The sequence below is a fragment of the Lepidochelys kempii genome, chromosome 27, assembly GCF_965140265.1.
Source record: "Lepidochelys kempii isolate rLepKem1 chromosome 27, rLepKem1.hap2, whole genome shotgun sequence".
In the NCBI taxonomy this organism is placed as follows: Eukaryota; Metazoa; Chordata; order Testudines; family Cheloniidae; genus Lepidochelys; species Lepidochelys kempii.
This window is the reverse complement of record NC_133282.1, coordinates 12,642,900-12,657,295: the sequence shown is the minus strand read 5'-3', so window position 1 is coordinate 12,657,295 and position 14,396 is coordinate 12,642,900. Positions and strand designations below refer to the sequence as shown.

At 43.0% G+C, this 14,396-nt stretch overlaps 1 protein-coding gene across 1 annotated transcript in view; it reads right to left on the bottom strand.

The window, feature by feature from the left end:
• Positions 1–14,396, bottom strand: part of FAM117A (family with sequence similarity 117 member A) — a 29,733-nt gene that overhangs the window by 9,262 nt on the left and 6,075 nt on the right. Inside the window, 1 exon segment of the mRNA XM_073325788.1 lies at positions 2,946–3,112. Coding sequence (XP_073181889.1) covers positions 2,946–3,112 — 167 coding nt within the window.

Genomic DNA, 14,396 nt, shown 5'->3' with positions numbered 1-14,396 from the left:
GCATGCAGATCGGAAGGGTGGTCACTAGACCAAAAACTTACGTGAAGTCCTCTTGTACTGGCAGATTGGATCCAGTGGCCCACTTCAAATAAGCAAAGAATTCTGTTTCCTGCAACACCTGAAATTTGTTGCTACTTAGTGGTTTCCATGAAACAAACTCGGGTCTGCCAGATCAAAGACTGAATGGGCATGGGACTGACCCAACTCCACATTCGCCACCCAGGTCAGAGCAGCAGGGACACTGATGGGTGACAGGAGCTGCTACTGCCAGGGCTGCTATGCTCTGGGGTTAAAGTAATTCAGCCTCTTAAAAAGCTGGACACCTCATGTACTTATGAACCAAAGCTAAGAAGGATATTCAAGACAATTTAGTCCAAGTTGTCTGTAAAATGCTATTCGACCCTCATAGTAGGTGTGGGGGTGTTCTAGTCCAAAGCTGCATTTGGTCCCCTTTTTCTTCCAGTCACTGGACTACCCTCAGGATCCGTCACCACTTGAGTGGGCTCCAGATATCTACACTGGGCTCTGCACTCCAAGGGCTAGAGAACCTTAACACCAGAGCACTTAGCACTGCTTAAAAGCTCACGTCAGAGCCTAAAAAGGAAGAAAGAACCCTGCAGGAGTGAGAACGTCTGAAGACTGAGCATGCATGTGCCTCCTACCTCTCTAGGGCCAAGTCTATCAGCAGAGAAGGAAATTACAGAACCTGTTGTACTAACTGTGGCAAAAACCACTTCCCCTCACAGTGAGAAGGGACAAAATGCTTTGTGCAGCAAGAAAGATGAAACCACAAGCTCCAATCATGTAGATTGCTGCCATCCTCGCCCCCACACTCAGCACCTGCAGCTGCATCTCACTTAACCACCTTAAGCTAGCAGATCTACAGAGTTTTTCAAAACAGCTGATCAGTAGCTATTTAAAGAAAGGTATAAACATGCACTGGCCACCAGAAGTTCCAGAGAGCCTGCTTCATTGTGCCTGAAGATACTGAAAAATTCAGTCTGTCAAACTGCAGAACAGCAACACAGATGATCCTGCATCTCAGTAAAAGTTAGACTGGGATGACAGGTGGAAGAACATGATATGGATAAGGCACAGGACTGGCAGCTACGAAGCTTGGGCTCTATTCTCAGCTCTGCCACAAGTTTAGTGTGTGACCTAGGCAAGTCACAACCTATGTGTCTCAGTTTCCAGGGATGGCATGGTATTTACCAGAGGTGTTTTTTAGCAGGTAAAATCATGGTTTTTACCACCCTAGGAAAAACAAGTTAGTCCCTGTTTAAGGCATTTTCTACTTTAAAAACAGATTCATTAATTCACACCACATTACATTTAGTTTTAGTTATATATTCAAATTGTGGCTACATAGGGCAGTAGATTAATTTAGAGCTGTACAAAAGAAAAGTAAAATTGCAGTGGGCATATTACTAATGTATGTAATTATAATACTGAACACTGGAATGCCTATACATTTTGGTTCAGTAATTTCTCAAGGAAGTTCTACAGGTCGTGACTCATTTCAGTTTTCAATATTGTATAAACAAAAGTTGAAAACATTCGATTATATGAAAACAGTAATGCAGAGTGGTAGGCTTGAAGTATTAAGCAATCAGGTGCACAGAGAGTTGCAGCCTAGCAGTCCAGGTCCATTTGGCCATGTCACATTCTGTAGCAGACAATCAACTCTGATGCACTGGAGAGACTGAGCCTATTCCTATTGCAGTTTTGAATGGATGTATCCCAAATTTGAAGAGATTCATTCTATCCTTGCTGATCTTGCTGGATACTGATGCAATTCTTTTCCCCAGTTTAAATCAGGCTTCAGCCAATATTTTACCAGTGCCCTGGCCTAAACTAGTTTTCCCCAGGGAATTGCTAACCCTGTCAGTTTCCCCATCTACAAATAGTGGTGATAATTACTTATTTCACAGATGTGCTGGGAGGCATCCTTTACTCTTGTTTGCAAAGAGTCAGATGGAAGGTACTGTTACCTCATTGGCATAACTTGCTTTAGGCACCACACTGGTTAAATCCACATTGAAAGTAAGGGTCAAATGAACATATCAGCATTTAACATACTGTGGAGAAGACTGGCCAGAAAGCAGATCAAATGCCTAAAAAATTAACCTTTTAGTTGCAGATCCTAAACACTAGGGTTACATTTCCTTACTGGTGCCAATATGCTTTAAGAGACTATCTCCCACCCCAAAGGTACAAGGCAAAGGAATTCCTTCCCTTTCTGTTCAGAATGCACTCCAACCCCTGAACTGCTTGTTGCAGCAGAGACCAGAACAGACAAGAATATATTTAAACAGGACAACGGAACTTGGAAACCAATTGAGAATTTCCTGCAAACAGCCCAGTAAGTAATAAACTGCTGGAGAACGAACACTCCATTAACAGTTTTAATGTGCTAAATAAATGGCTGGTTAAGTGAACAGATGCTCTTATCCTTCTAAATTCTTCCACATCTCCACATGCAGAACCAGTATCTGTTGCCATATAGTAATATTTACGGGTTGCTAAGAGTTCCTCAAAGTCTGGAGCCTTTCCATGCTACAGCAGAGTGTTGTATGGCTCGCACTGAGCAAGTCCTCTGTGGGAGCACCCTTGACTTCTTGCTGTGGCACAGAGCCCATGAGTGTTATATAAGGATTTGGCCCAGAGCTGCAAGCCACCAAAAAAAAAAACACCCCTAACACTGAGCCAGTATTGAAGCAAAGCACCAGAGGCCATCTGCCTCCAACCAAGGCCAAGAGAATTCTAACTCCACACCAAACCAGAGTGAACTGAGGCTAAGTAGTAGGAGGGGAAGGTCTTCCTAGAAAGTTGCAGCGGAACAGAAGAAAGCTTGATGCCTTCTTTAACAATCAGTTTATGCAGCCCCAGTCCAGCATTCTGTAACCCTCCCCATACCTCAGACCTTGCAAAGGTACCTTCCATACCTGGGTAGCTTTGTCATTCATGCATGAAGCAAAAGCTCCATCAGCATCCCGTGGCCACTGTCCTAGGAGGTACGATCCAAGGATGGTATCTAGCGAAGAGGTGCGCCTCACTCTGGGCGCTCTGGTCCGGCATGTCTTTTCAACAGCAGTAGCACATGGAACACTAGCTAGAAGGAAAAAGCAGAAAAATATTAAGTCTCTGCCCATAACTAACACTTAGTGCTTTAAATGTCTTCCATTTGATACAGTGCAACCAAGTGAAAAGCCGTTTCAGGGATGATGAGAGCAACCAGAATGACAGACAGGGATAGAGAAATTAGTTCAGTTACTGGAAGCAACAAGAGAAGTCCTATTATTCCTAATTAATCCACTGCACTCACGCCATTATAGTAGCAGAAGCTTGTATGCTCTCACTTGCCATCTCCCAGCCTGAATCTAGACAACAATGAAAGTCTTGTTACTCATGATCAACTGTCAGAAGTCACCATGGTTGTTGGTTAGTTGGGTCAGGGAAGGGAAATCTGCTTAAATGCCCCCACTACAGAGATCTATGCTAATGTTTATCAAAGTAAGATTCTTTTCTTATTTAGTGCAGGAACTTTTATTTCAGTGCTGAAGTAGCTGCTTGACACTGTTGATCAGAAATTCCAATCTAACTTAAGAATTGAAGGTAGTCACAGCTCAATGGCATACTGAAATATTTGGCACATCTACAATATTTTTGCATTAATGCTGTACTGTGCAAACATCTATTAAGCCCTCATGGCAATGTTGCCTAGTGGCCCAAAGTACACTACTGAGTCAGAAAACCTAGCTTCTAATCTAAAACAATGACACTGCATGCAAGCTGGAGCCTGTGTGCCTCATTTTCCTTATCTGTAACAAAAGAAAAATTTACTTGAGGCACTTCGGGATCCTCCAATGAAAGGTGCTATGCAAGCGTTAAGTGAGGTGAGTAAATACATATCCCCATTTTACAGAGTAAATATGAAGCAGAAGGGTAAGTGACTTGGTCAGTGTCACAGCCAGAACTAAAATTCAGAAGAGTCCTGGCTCTCTGTTTCATGCTCAGTCCACTGGATGACTATGTTGCCTATTCAGAGAGCAATATTTTCACAACTGCAGCTTTATGACAAACAGAAAAGCTTCTGTAAACACCACCAGTGTAAGTTCCCATGTCAGTAACTGTGTGCACAGACGTGCTTCCATTTCATGCCAACAGCTAAGAGTACAGAATGCCAAACTTCTCTCTTGGCAGACACACTGAAAGAGGGAAGATGTTACATACAACCTCACCCCCCAGCATATTACATTCCTAGTCAGCTCTAAAGTAGGTGTGCACTCCATGTGTGGCCTGACAGAACAGTGTAGTCCCCTTCTCCCTGGAACTGCAGTGCAGGGACAGAGAACAGCAGGGTTTTTATTACTGATGAAGTCAAATGAGCATTTTCTATTCTATAAAGAAACATGCAAGCTGAAGCCAACACTAGGGATTGTTTGCATTTAGTTTGATTAAATATGTAAATTAATATGCAAATTAGAATCAGCGCATTGGCCTCTTGGCAAAGAGTCAATGAGGCCTTGGACAGCCCTGGTTCAGGTGTTTTATATATACCCCCCAAATTCAGAGCCCAGTGGGTAAAAACAATTTAGCACTTAGTTTTAAAGTGTAAATTAAGCCTGTATTCCAGTATTAATATTTGTAATAATTCCAGTACTAATATTCTAGTAACCAAATGATTCAATATACAAAGGCTTGCAGTCCTTGCCACATGGCATTCTAAGTGCTCAGAAATGGCTGCCATCTGTTTACTAACCTTTGTGTTTCTGGTGAGATTCTCTATCAACTTAATCTGTATCATCTAAAAATGACTTAAGTAATGGAAATTGAGTTCCAGGTGAGGCGGAACAGAAACAAAAAGCAACTTGCCAGAGAGGCCTGCGGTAGGGCTGGAAAAGATTTAATATTTGTACTGCAATAGGACTAGCTCTCAAATGGGATTTTGAACGGCCCCATAGAAATATGAAGACATGGTCCCTGCCTCAAACAACTCTCAGTCTGAGAAAAACCACCACCCTAATTCTAGTTTAAAAACCTGCTCAAGTGTTAGCAGTTCCTTTCAGTGAGTCACTGCCCCACAGGCTGCATCACTTGCATCTCAATTATATATGGCATCAGCTGTCTCCTCAACTCATGCTGGTCCCCAAGAATAGGTTTCTGGCAGAAGAGGAGTTGAACATGCTACCATAATTGAACAACCCCTCACCGCCAACACCCCAGAGTCCACTATATCCCAGAGATCCCAGCACAGGTGCTGACTTTCCAGTGTGCCAGCGGGTACTCGCCCCCCCGCTCTGCCCCCCAATCCACCCCTTCCTCCCCAAGTCCACATCCCCTTCCCACCTCTCCCCACTCCCTTCCCTGAGCACAGCACATCCTCGTTCCTCCCCCCAGAGCCTCCTGCACACTGTGAAACAGCTGATCATGGCAGGTGGGAGGCATGGAGACGGAGAGCTGATATGGGTGCCCCCCCCATGGGTGCTCCAGCCCCGGAGCACCCACTGAGTCGGCGCCTATGAATCCCAGAAACTCCCTTTACACCACCACTGAAGGTCCTCTGTGTTGCTATAGCCATCACCTGCTGATACATGAGGATGGATGCCTTTCCATTTGCAAACACTCAACTGGATTGTGGGGATGGTCTGGCAAATGTCAGCTCCGCTCCATTCTAAAATGGCTTCTACAGCATACATGAGAAATGAGTGTGGGCATGAACATGGTCTCTTAAGACAGCTATGCCTGTTGCACAGAGGAATCTCAAACGCACAGATTAAAGTCCTGAGGAGGGAATGTCTACTCAATATGTAAGTGGCCATACCTCGATTCCTTCTCTCAGATGGAGCATCCTGCCACGCAGGAGGTCAATTCTGCAAGTGGACAGTGTCGTTCCCTTAAAGGCAGTAGCAATCTAAGATGGGGGAAGGGTGTGGGAATAGAGGCAGTCAGATGGCAGGGCTTGTGTTGGATGAGGGGTGCCCCCCCCGCCCCTCCCAAGTCAAAGTGAATAGGCCTAAAAAAAGCATCGGAGACAGTAAAACAACATTTCCAGCATGACAAAGAGGGTGCATGAGAGAAGTCGAGGCAGGGTGGAGTGTCCTGTTTACAGCAGTTCTATTATCATCCTATTGCACTAAGTCCAAACAGCCCTGCCACCTGGCTGTAGGCTCTGGATTTGGTCCAACGCTAACTACACAGCCGACAAGAGTCAAGTTTGAGGGCTTTCGATTTTCATGCGACAGCAAAGCCACTCAAGATAACAGAACCATCGCTATATCTCAGAGACCCACTTGGTTGTCTCTCACTGCTGCCCTAATAACTTTTGCATAGTCCCTTTTACTCACTCAGGTCAAGTGTGACCTCATCGTTAAGGTGGCTGCATTTTCAGTTTGTTTTTTTATACTAGAACTCTGGACTATCATGCACTGGGCTCTCAGCAAATATAGCTTTCCAGAGAGTTGTAGGAAGAAAAAGTGCCCATCTCATCTTTATCATCTGCAGGAGGACACATCAGATCCCTGGACAAACTTACTAAAAATCATTAAAGGGACATCAGCAAGACATTTCTAGCTGGAAATTTTGTACCCAATACAGTTAGAGGCAACACCTAATATACAAACAGAAGTTAGCAAAAATATTTCCAGTAGTTTTGCATTTGTATATAGTTCATTTCACAATCCCCCTTATAGTTTCTCCCTTGCAGAGCTAAACCTTTTCAAAAAGGGGAGCAGAACAATGTTCTAAAAAGTTCAAGGACATGCAGTTTAATCAGACACTGAAGTCTTTTGAAACATGTCAACTCTTAAGATTAATTGTGTCCCTTTAAGGATCTAACAAATGGACAGAGCTTAGATAAAAGTCAAAGTTAAGGCTGAACTGATGCTACACTTATCTCACTGTGCCTGGCTGTTACAGGTATACAGTGGAGAAATTTTACTTGTGTATGCTGTGATATGTGGGCACATCAAGGAGTTTGTTACAATTCTGAGCTCATTAGCTCAAAGAATCTAAACATTTAATGCAAGAGGTCTACCTTTTTAGAAGCTCTCATGAAAGTGAGACTCCAGTAGAGATACAGCCAAAGCCACTCCCATTCATGTGAGGATTACTAGGGTCAATAACTGATTTATGCAGTGCCTTCCAGCCAAGTATCCCAAAGCATGCAACAAGCTTTACAAGCTACATACGAACAGTTCACTTCACTTGGGCAGAAATTTTTCAAAGCATACTGTAAATACTTTATATCCAACTGAAACTACAGGAGGAATTTTAGGCATATAAAATTCCAGCGGGGTGCTTGCATTCTATCATAGTTCTTGCAAACTACAACAGGTACTTTGATTTCAAGTCATCTAAAAAACCTCCCACAGCACAGTGAAACCTAACATCAAGATAGGCCATTGGCTGAGTCCCTAAAAAGTGTGCCCCCCTCCTGAATTAGCAACAACAGTGTCTCCATCTGGATGTTCTTTGATGTTCTCCTTTCTAAGGGGTCACGTCCACACTGGAAAGCTGCATTGCTTTAACTAGACTGCCATATATACACCAGGCTAAAAAGTGTTCCGTGGCCAAAAAAGTTTGGGAAATGCTGCTCTAGTCTAATGGACCACATTTTAGAGAAAACTCAGGAGTCCACAAACCACATTCAGGGAGACACTTCATCTGACATCACTTTAATTGCAGGCATCAGACCTCCAGATACCAACAGATATTTGCTACCTTAGTCCTACAGAAAGTCAAGATGTGCCATAAAAGCACTATCTAGATGTTTCTAGTGCAATGATCAGCAGTGAAAGCATTAATACTGACAAAGGTGATCAAAGCTGAAGCTTCAGTGTTGCATCCTATTAAGGAACGAGATATTGGCATCATAAAGTTATTTCAGTTTTTTGGCAGACTCAAGACAATAGTGCATCATAGCTTAAATTGATAGAGGTCTTTGCCACGAACAAGGCTAGAACATTTAATAACTGATCAGATTCTATAGATTTATTCTCAGTTTTCATTTAAAACTTGGCGTTTATATTTTGCAGACTGGGCAGGTGCAAGAGAGATTTGTAACTACATTTCAAGTTACACGGCAGTGCTGGCAAATTGCAGCATCCATTAATCCTGCTAGCATCATCTATCATCAGAACAAAGACTAAAACAAACATTTATTTCCCAGATGTGGCTCTTATCTTTCATATTCTGCAAGTGATAACCAAATCTACAAGAAGCTACTCTCTCCCTTAATGCCTCTCAATAAGAATATTCCATATGCTGCTAAAACAAAATATATCATTAGGTGCTCCCTCCTCTTCAAACTGCTGCCAGAGCACACCTTGATGACATCAAAAGGTTTGAGAGCAATTTAGTATTATGCAATATATAGGTCTTTATCTGGGAGTTCTGCAAAGCAGTGTATTAGTAACTTCACATGTCACAGTTATGATGAAGTTTAAAATCCTTGATCCATACTCCTGTGCTTAGCTCACAGTGAACTCTACAGAGAGGCCTAAGATTTTAGTCTGAAGGAATTAATAGGAATTTGGGGCATAGTCAGGAGCTGATAGTCAAGACTGGGATCAAGGTGAGATGTGGAGGTTGGTAGTGTTCAGGATTAAAGCTCACATGGATGTCACAGAAAAGATAGCGCTGTCTCTATGGAAGAGGACGATAGACAGGCCTTCTGAAGCAGAAGGGACAAAGGGCAGATCTAAAGTCTGTACCAGAAATGAAAGGAGCATTTGTAAGGGACCCCAGAAGAGAACATGCTGAAGATGCTGGCTTCTTGTTCAAGTCACTGAAGGGCAGAGCTATTTACATACTAATAAGCCCCTAATCACCATAGTATTGGAGGAACTCCCAAGTACAGGAAAATAGAAATAAACACTGAACTGGGTATGAAGAAAGGGATCCATGATGCAAGATAAGGAGCAGATTAGCTACTGAGGCATCTCCTTGTTCTGAGAGCTGAAAACAGTAAGGTAGTGCTGATTCTAGGGAGGGAAGCCCGCTTTAACCAGAACATAGGTGTAGAAAAGGAAGACTATATTCACTAATAAATATTGGGGGGAGGGGGGTAAAGTCAAGTGAGACATCCATTGATAACTTATGTAAACCATACAACAAACATGAGTAGGCAGACAAGAGAATAATTTGAACTGGAAGAAGATTCTGCTAGGGGGCTTGTTCATGGTAGTGAAAGATTAAAAACCACCAGGTTACAGGGGGATTTAGGGAGAGGACAAAAATGCCCACCCCCACCCATTAGCATTAACATTTCTCTGTAGCACAATTAGCTGAAAACTTCCACAACTCTTGGCATACATTCTATTTTAAGATGAAGTCTCTGCACAAAGTAAATGTTCTACATCTCTACCTGTTTTTCCTCCTCCACCTTTAGAATAATAATCCTTTTACTTGTAAAATATTTACAACCAACAGGGTAAATTCACATACACAGTTACACATTTCACATCCCTTTGTTCCATTTCAACAAACATATACAAACTGCACAGCCTTGGGAGCACTGAAATCCACTGCATCTTCCGGTAATTAGGCAGAAGCTGAGGTTAAACCACAGTACCCCTCCGACTCTTGCAAAAGATCTGTGCCCACAGTTCCAAAATACCCAGACTCCAAACTTCAACATGGTTTCAAGACCGCCAACTCCAAAATGCAACCCTCTGAAAAACATGCAAGAGCCTTCCCAGTCATCTAGCTTATAGGCTGAATCAGGTGGTTAAGCTACCATTTTGCATTGAAAGAGGCAGTCCCTCCATGATCTTATGGAAAAGAATTTTCATTCACTTCATAGCCAAGGATAAGCAGTGTATGACAAGAGGAGTTACCAGATTAGAGAGCTAGACTGACATTAGTTATGACCCAAATCAACTTCTGTAGCACTGCTAAACTGGGCTGGAGTTTTAAGATCTGGCCTGCAAGCAAAACGGAAGAAATTGCAGTCTTTGTAACCATTTCCCTGGTTACAGGCTGTATTCGAATGCAGCTGGGCAAAGCTGTCCAAGGAAAAAAGCCATCTGCAGATGTAATTTAAGGAAATTATTCAATAAGGAATACTAGAAGTTCAGGCTTTTCTGTGGCATTCAATCAAATCGAAAGACAATGCATGCATTAAGGAGCAGCTCCACTGAACACAAACACAAGTTACTTAGGGTCCAAGGCTGCAGCTAAACACCCAGTTACTGGAGGAAATGAGCTGAACTTTTCACCTTTTATCTTAATTCTCTAAAGCTTATTTTAGCATTAGAAAAAACAGCCAAACTTGAAATCTTTGGCTCCAAAGGACATTCTTAGACCTGGTCTGGTGTGAAGGCACTCTTCAATGGGGGCTTCAAGCAAGTGGGTCACTTATTCTGATGCACATATGCAGCACTTCTGGACTGGCTTTTATGCTCTGCAAGGTTAAGGGTGAGCTGGCAAAGAACAGGTGGGTTTCTGCCCCGATATGGACCAAATAAAGGTTGCTTCAGAAACAGGTTTTTACTTGTTTTTAACATTTGAAATTTAGGTATTATTTATTCTTTTACCTAGTAGATTACAGATGACTGGAGAACTAGTAGGATTATGTCAAATACAGGAAGTGAAACCCTGAGCAACTGAGAGGAACCAATTTCTAGTCCTTGTTAAAGACTGGTTTGTTTTTGTTAAACCTATTTAAAATAAAACACCTGATAAACAGGAGTAGAGATCACTAAGATTCAACTTTGTCCTCAACTAAAGGATGAGGAAACACCCATTCAATCCTCTGGGTCCTTGGAAATATCCTAGTAAATACAGACCAGATTTGATACTGCTGATATTTCTACAGTTAAAAACAAACAGAAAAAACATGCAAGAACCCTTCCAGGCCTTGCCACCAGCTTTTGGTGTCCAACACGAAGACAGTAAGTAAATTTTGCAGAGTAGGAAGCACAGCAGAAGTTTACAAGTTATAGCATGACTCCAGCGCACAAGTAAAAAAAGCAAAGAATTACAACACACAATATGTTACCAAAATCTCTCTTATGGCTTTGCTAATTTGAGGAAAAGGGAAGTGCGGCAAATGAGGTCAGCTTGCTTTTAAATCAAGGGTGGGCAAACTACGGCCAAGGGCTGCATCCGGCCCTTCAGACATTTTAATCTGGCCCTTGAGCTCCTGCCAGGGAGTGGGTTCCGGGGCTTGCCCTGCTCTGCATGGCTCCCGGAAGCAGCAGCATGTTCCCCCGTCCATCTCCTATGCATAAGCGTAGCCAGGGGCCTCCACATGCTGTCCCTGCCCCAAGGGCCGCCCCCACAGCTCCCACTGGCCAGGAGCCATGGCCAATGGGAGCTGCAGGGGAGGTGTCTGTGGACAGGGCAGCATGCCAAGCTGCTTGGCTGTGCCTCCGCATAGGAGCCAGAGGAGGGATATGCCACAGCTTCCGGGAGCCGCTTGAGGTAAATGCCACCTGGAGCCTACACCCCTGACCCCCTCCTGCACCCCAAACCCCTGCCCTGATCCCCCTCCCACCTTCTGAACTCCCTCCTGTACCCCCACCCCCTCACCCCCAGCCCAGAGTCCTCACCCCTCCCCTGCACTTCAACACCCTGGCCCCAGCCCAGAGCCCCCTCCCACATCCTGAACTCCTCATTTCTGGCCCCACCCCAGAGCCCTCACCCCCTCCCATGCCCCAACCCCTGATTTTGTGAGCATTCATGGCCCGCCATACAATTTCCATACCCAGATGTGGCCCTCAGGCTAAAAAGTTTGCCCACTCCTGTTTTAAACATAACTAGTTTAAACTGGGATTATTTATTTTTGTACCCAACTACTTGCCACAGGAAAAGTTATTTTTATTATGTATTATAATGCATTACAGTAGAGTCTAGAGGCCTCAGCTAAGATCAGAACACCAACATACTAGACGCCTTACAAATACAAGTAAAACAGTCCTTGGATTTAAGAGTTTACAGCCCCGGTCCCTAACAGATTACTGTCTCCAGTGCTTCTGGCTCTGTATCATATTAAAAGCAATGTTATTGAAATGTGTTGGTAGACCATTGGAAACTCTACTGTTTACATTCTGATGGAAAAGAAAGGATCCAGAGACACAAACCCAGAAGTCCATCTCAAGAGAGCAATTCAGATATCCCATAAAAGCCATTTCATTCCTTCAGGGCACACACTAATCTCAAATTTACCCTATAGAAGCAGAATTTTAAAGACTATCCTGAATTTTTAAAGCAGGGAGCAGCTTGTTTGATACAGAACTGTCAATACAAGTCAAAATTAATGACAGGTGGGATCACATCCTTATTTCCCTGTTTCCAGACTTGTAAAGAGGCCAGCCAGCAAGCTGAGAGCAGCAAGTTTACAGTGAATGTATGATCCATATCAACTGAAGACACCAACACTCTAAAGTGGCTCTAATTACACAGCTCATGACAAACTTGTTCTACACTTAACATTACACCACCTGTGTTTTGCATCTGGCCTCAAGTCAGAGCCTTATACTGTATATAGCCATACTTCATAGAAGATAAAGAGAACTGACTTGATTGCATAGGGCAAAGGTGAACTGCTTTTGTCTAGAGCAGCAGCAAGAATATTAACTTCAAGATCTTCCCATCTTCAGTCCAGTCCCCAAGGATGTTCACTTTCTGGACAACTTCCTCCCTGTCCCTAATCCCTCAAATCCCGTCAATCCACACACATACTTGAAAAAGCCCTTAAGAAAGAGGGAAAAGCAGCAGGATGTCCCATGACTTTTGCAATAGTTCAGCTTTATTCCTTCAATTTAGCTGAGCAGAGTTTGTGTGCAAGTGTCTTTGCTGTGTGACATAGCACAGTATCATCCAAGTTATGCTCTGTTATTACTGAAGTTCATCCCATGAGTTCATAGTGTCTTGAGTTACACCTCCTACAATTACTGTTTTCTCACTTGGAGTGAAAGTGGATCAATACTCCTATTTTTGTATGGTTGACACAACCTGACCTGTTAATCCTGCCTGAGACATCCCTCATCCAATACACAGGGTTACAGGTAGACTGCCAATTAGACAACCATAGACCCACCCAGGAATCCAAGATCTGCTGAATGAAACCAGTCAACTTATTCCCATCACAGGGAATGATTCATTCCATACCTACTATAAACACATGCATGTGAAGCTTTATTATATAACCAGCCAACAGGCACATGTTCCACCTGAGGAAAATATCAGACCAACAATGTGAGAAATTGAATACTGAAGGCCACTAAAGTTACTCCCATCATTACTAGCAACAAGATCCTCAGCCATGCTCACCATGGTATCAACATCACATGCACATATCTTCCAGAAGTCCAGAAATCCCTGGGAGGGAATATCAGAGTTAGCAGGTGAGCCATTACTGTAAGGACATCTAGCTTTTAGCCAACCTATATTAAACTGATCAGTTAATTTCCACAATTCTTTATTTAAAGTAAAGAATAGCTGCAGCATATGCAGACTACAGGTGCCAGCATGAAATGTTTTACTGGATCTAAGTAATCACTCTCACAAAGCAATTCCTTACCAGAGGACAGATGCATATTAAAGATGAGGGGTAGGCTGTGGGCCCCACTCTGACCATCCCTGCATAAATGCACCTAGGGAAGTTACAGGTGTTACTCAACAGCACAAAGGAAAACCCAAGAACAGCAAAACCACAAACACCTGGGCCACTATTTTGGTAGTGAAAGCCTTCATGTATGTCCTCCGGGTGAACACAAACCCTGCAGCAAATGTCCAGTTAGTAAATCCAGAAACAGAGGCCTTCAAGTTAATTTTAGATCTTCTATGGCAGAGGTAAGGAGGAGGAGAAATATTAATTTATCAGGCTCTGCTTTATCTATACCATGTAGACAAAGTCCATTCACAATGCTTTCAAGTGGTAAACAGACATTTTTCCTCCTAAATGTTTTAAGTCTGTGTATGCTTGGCAGAATAAACTGCTTATGAAACCATGTCCCAACCAGTTTAAATCTACAATATTCACCAGACTTGGTTTCACACTCATGCCATGATAAATCTTGATTTGGTAATTTTCTCATTTCTTCACTGGTTTAGCAGGATCTACGCAGCAAGAAAAGGATTTGGCATCTCAGAAGCAGGCAAATTCAGACAGCAAGCTACAGAATCCCAGCTAGATGAGTCACCTCAGTTAATAGCAACTTCCTGAAAAGTTAAAGAACACTATATAATTCTATAAGCTACAGGACAGAGGAAACTTTGTCCTGGTGAAAAGGGAATAGTTACCAATAAGTGATCATGTCCATAATTCTTTTCTTTACCAATATAGCCTCTATTAAGCTGACAGGAGGTATGGAAATTGGCAAAAAGTCATCCCTAATCAAGGCTGTCCCCCAAGCACAGCTACATGCATGCACAGGTGAAGCACTCTG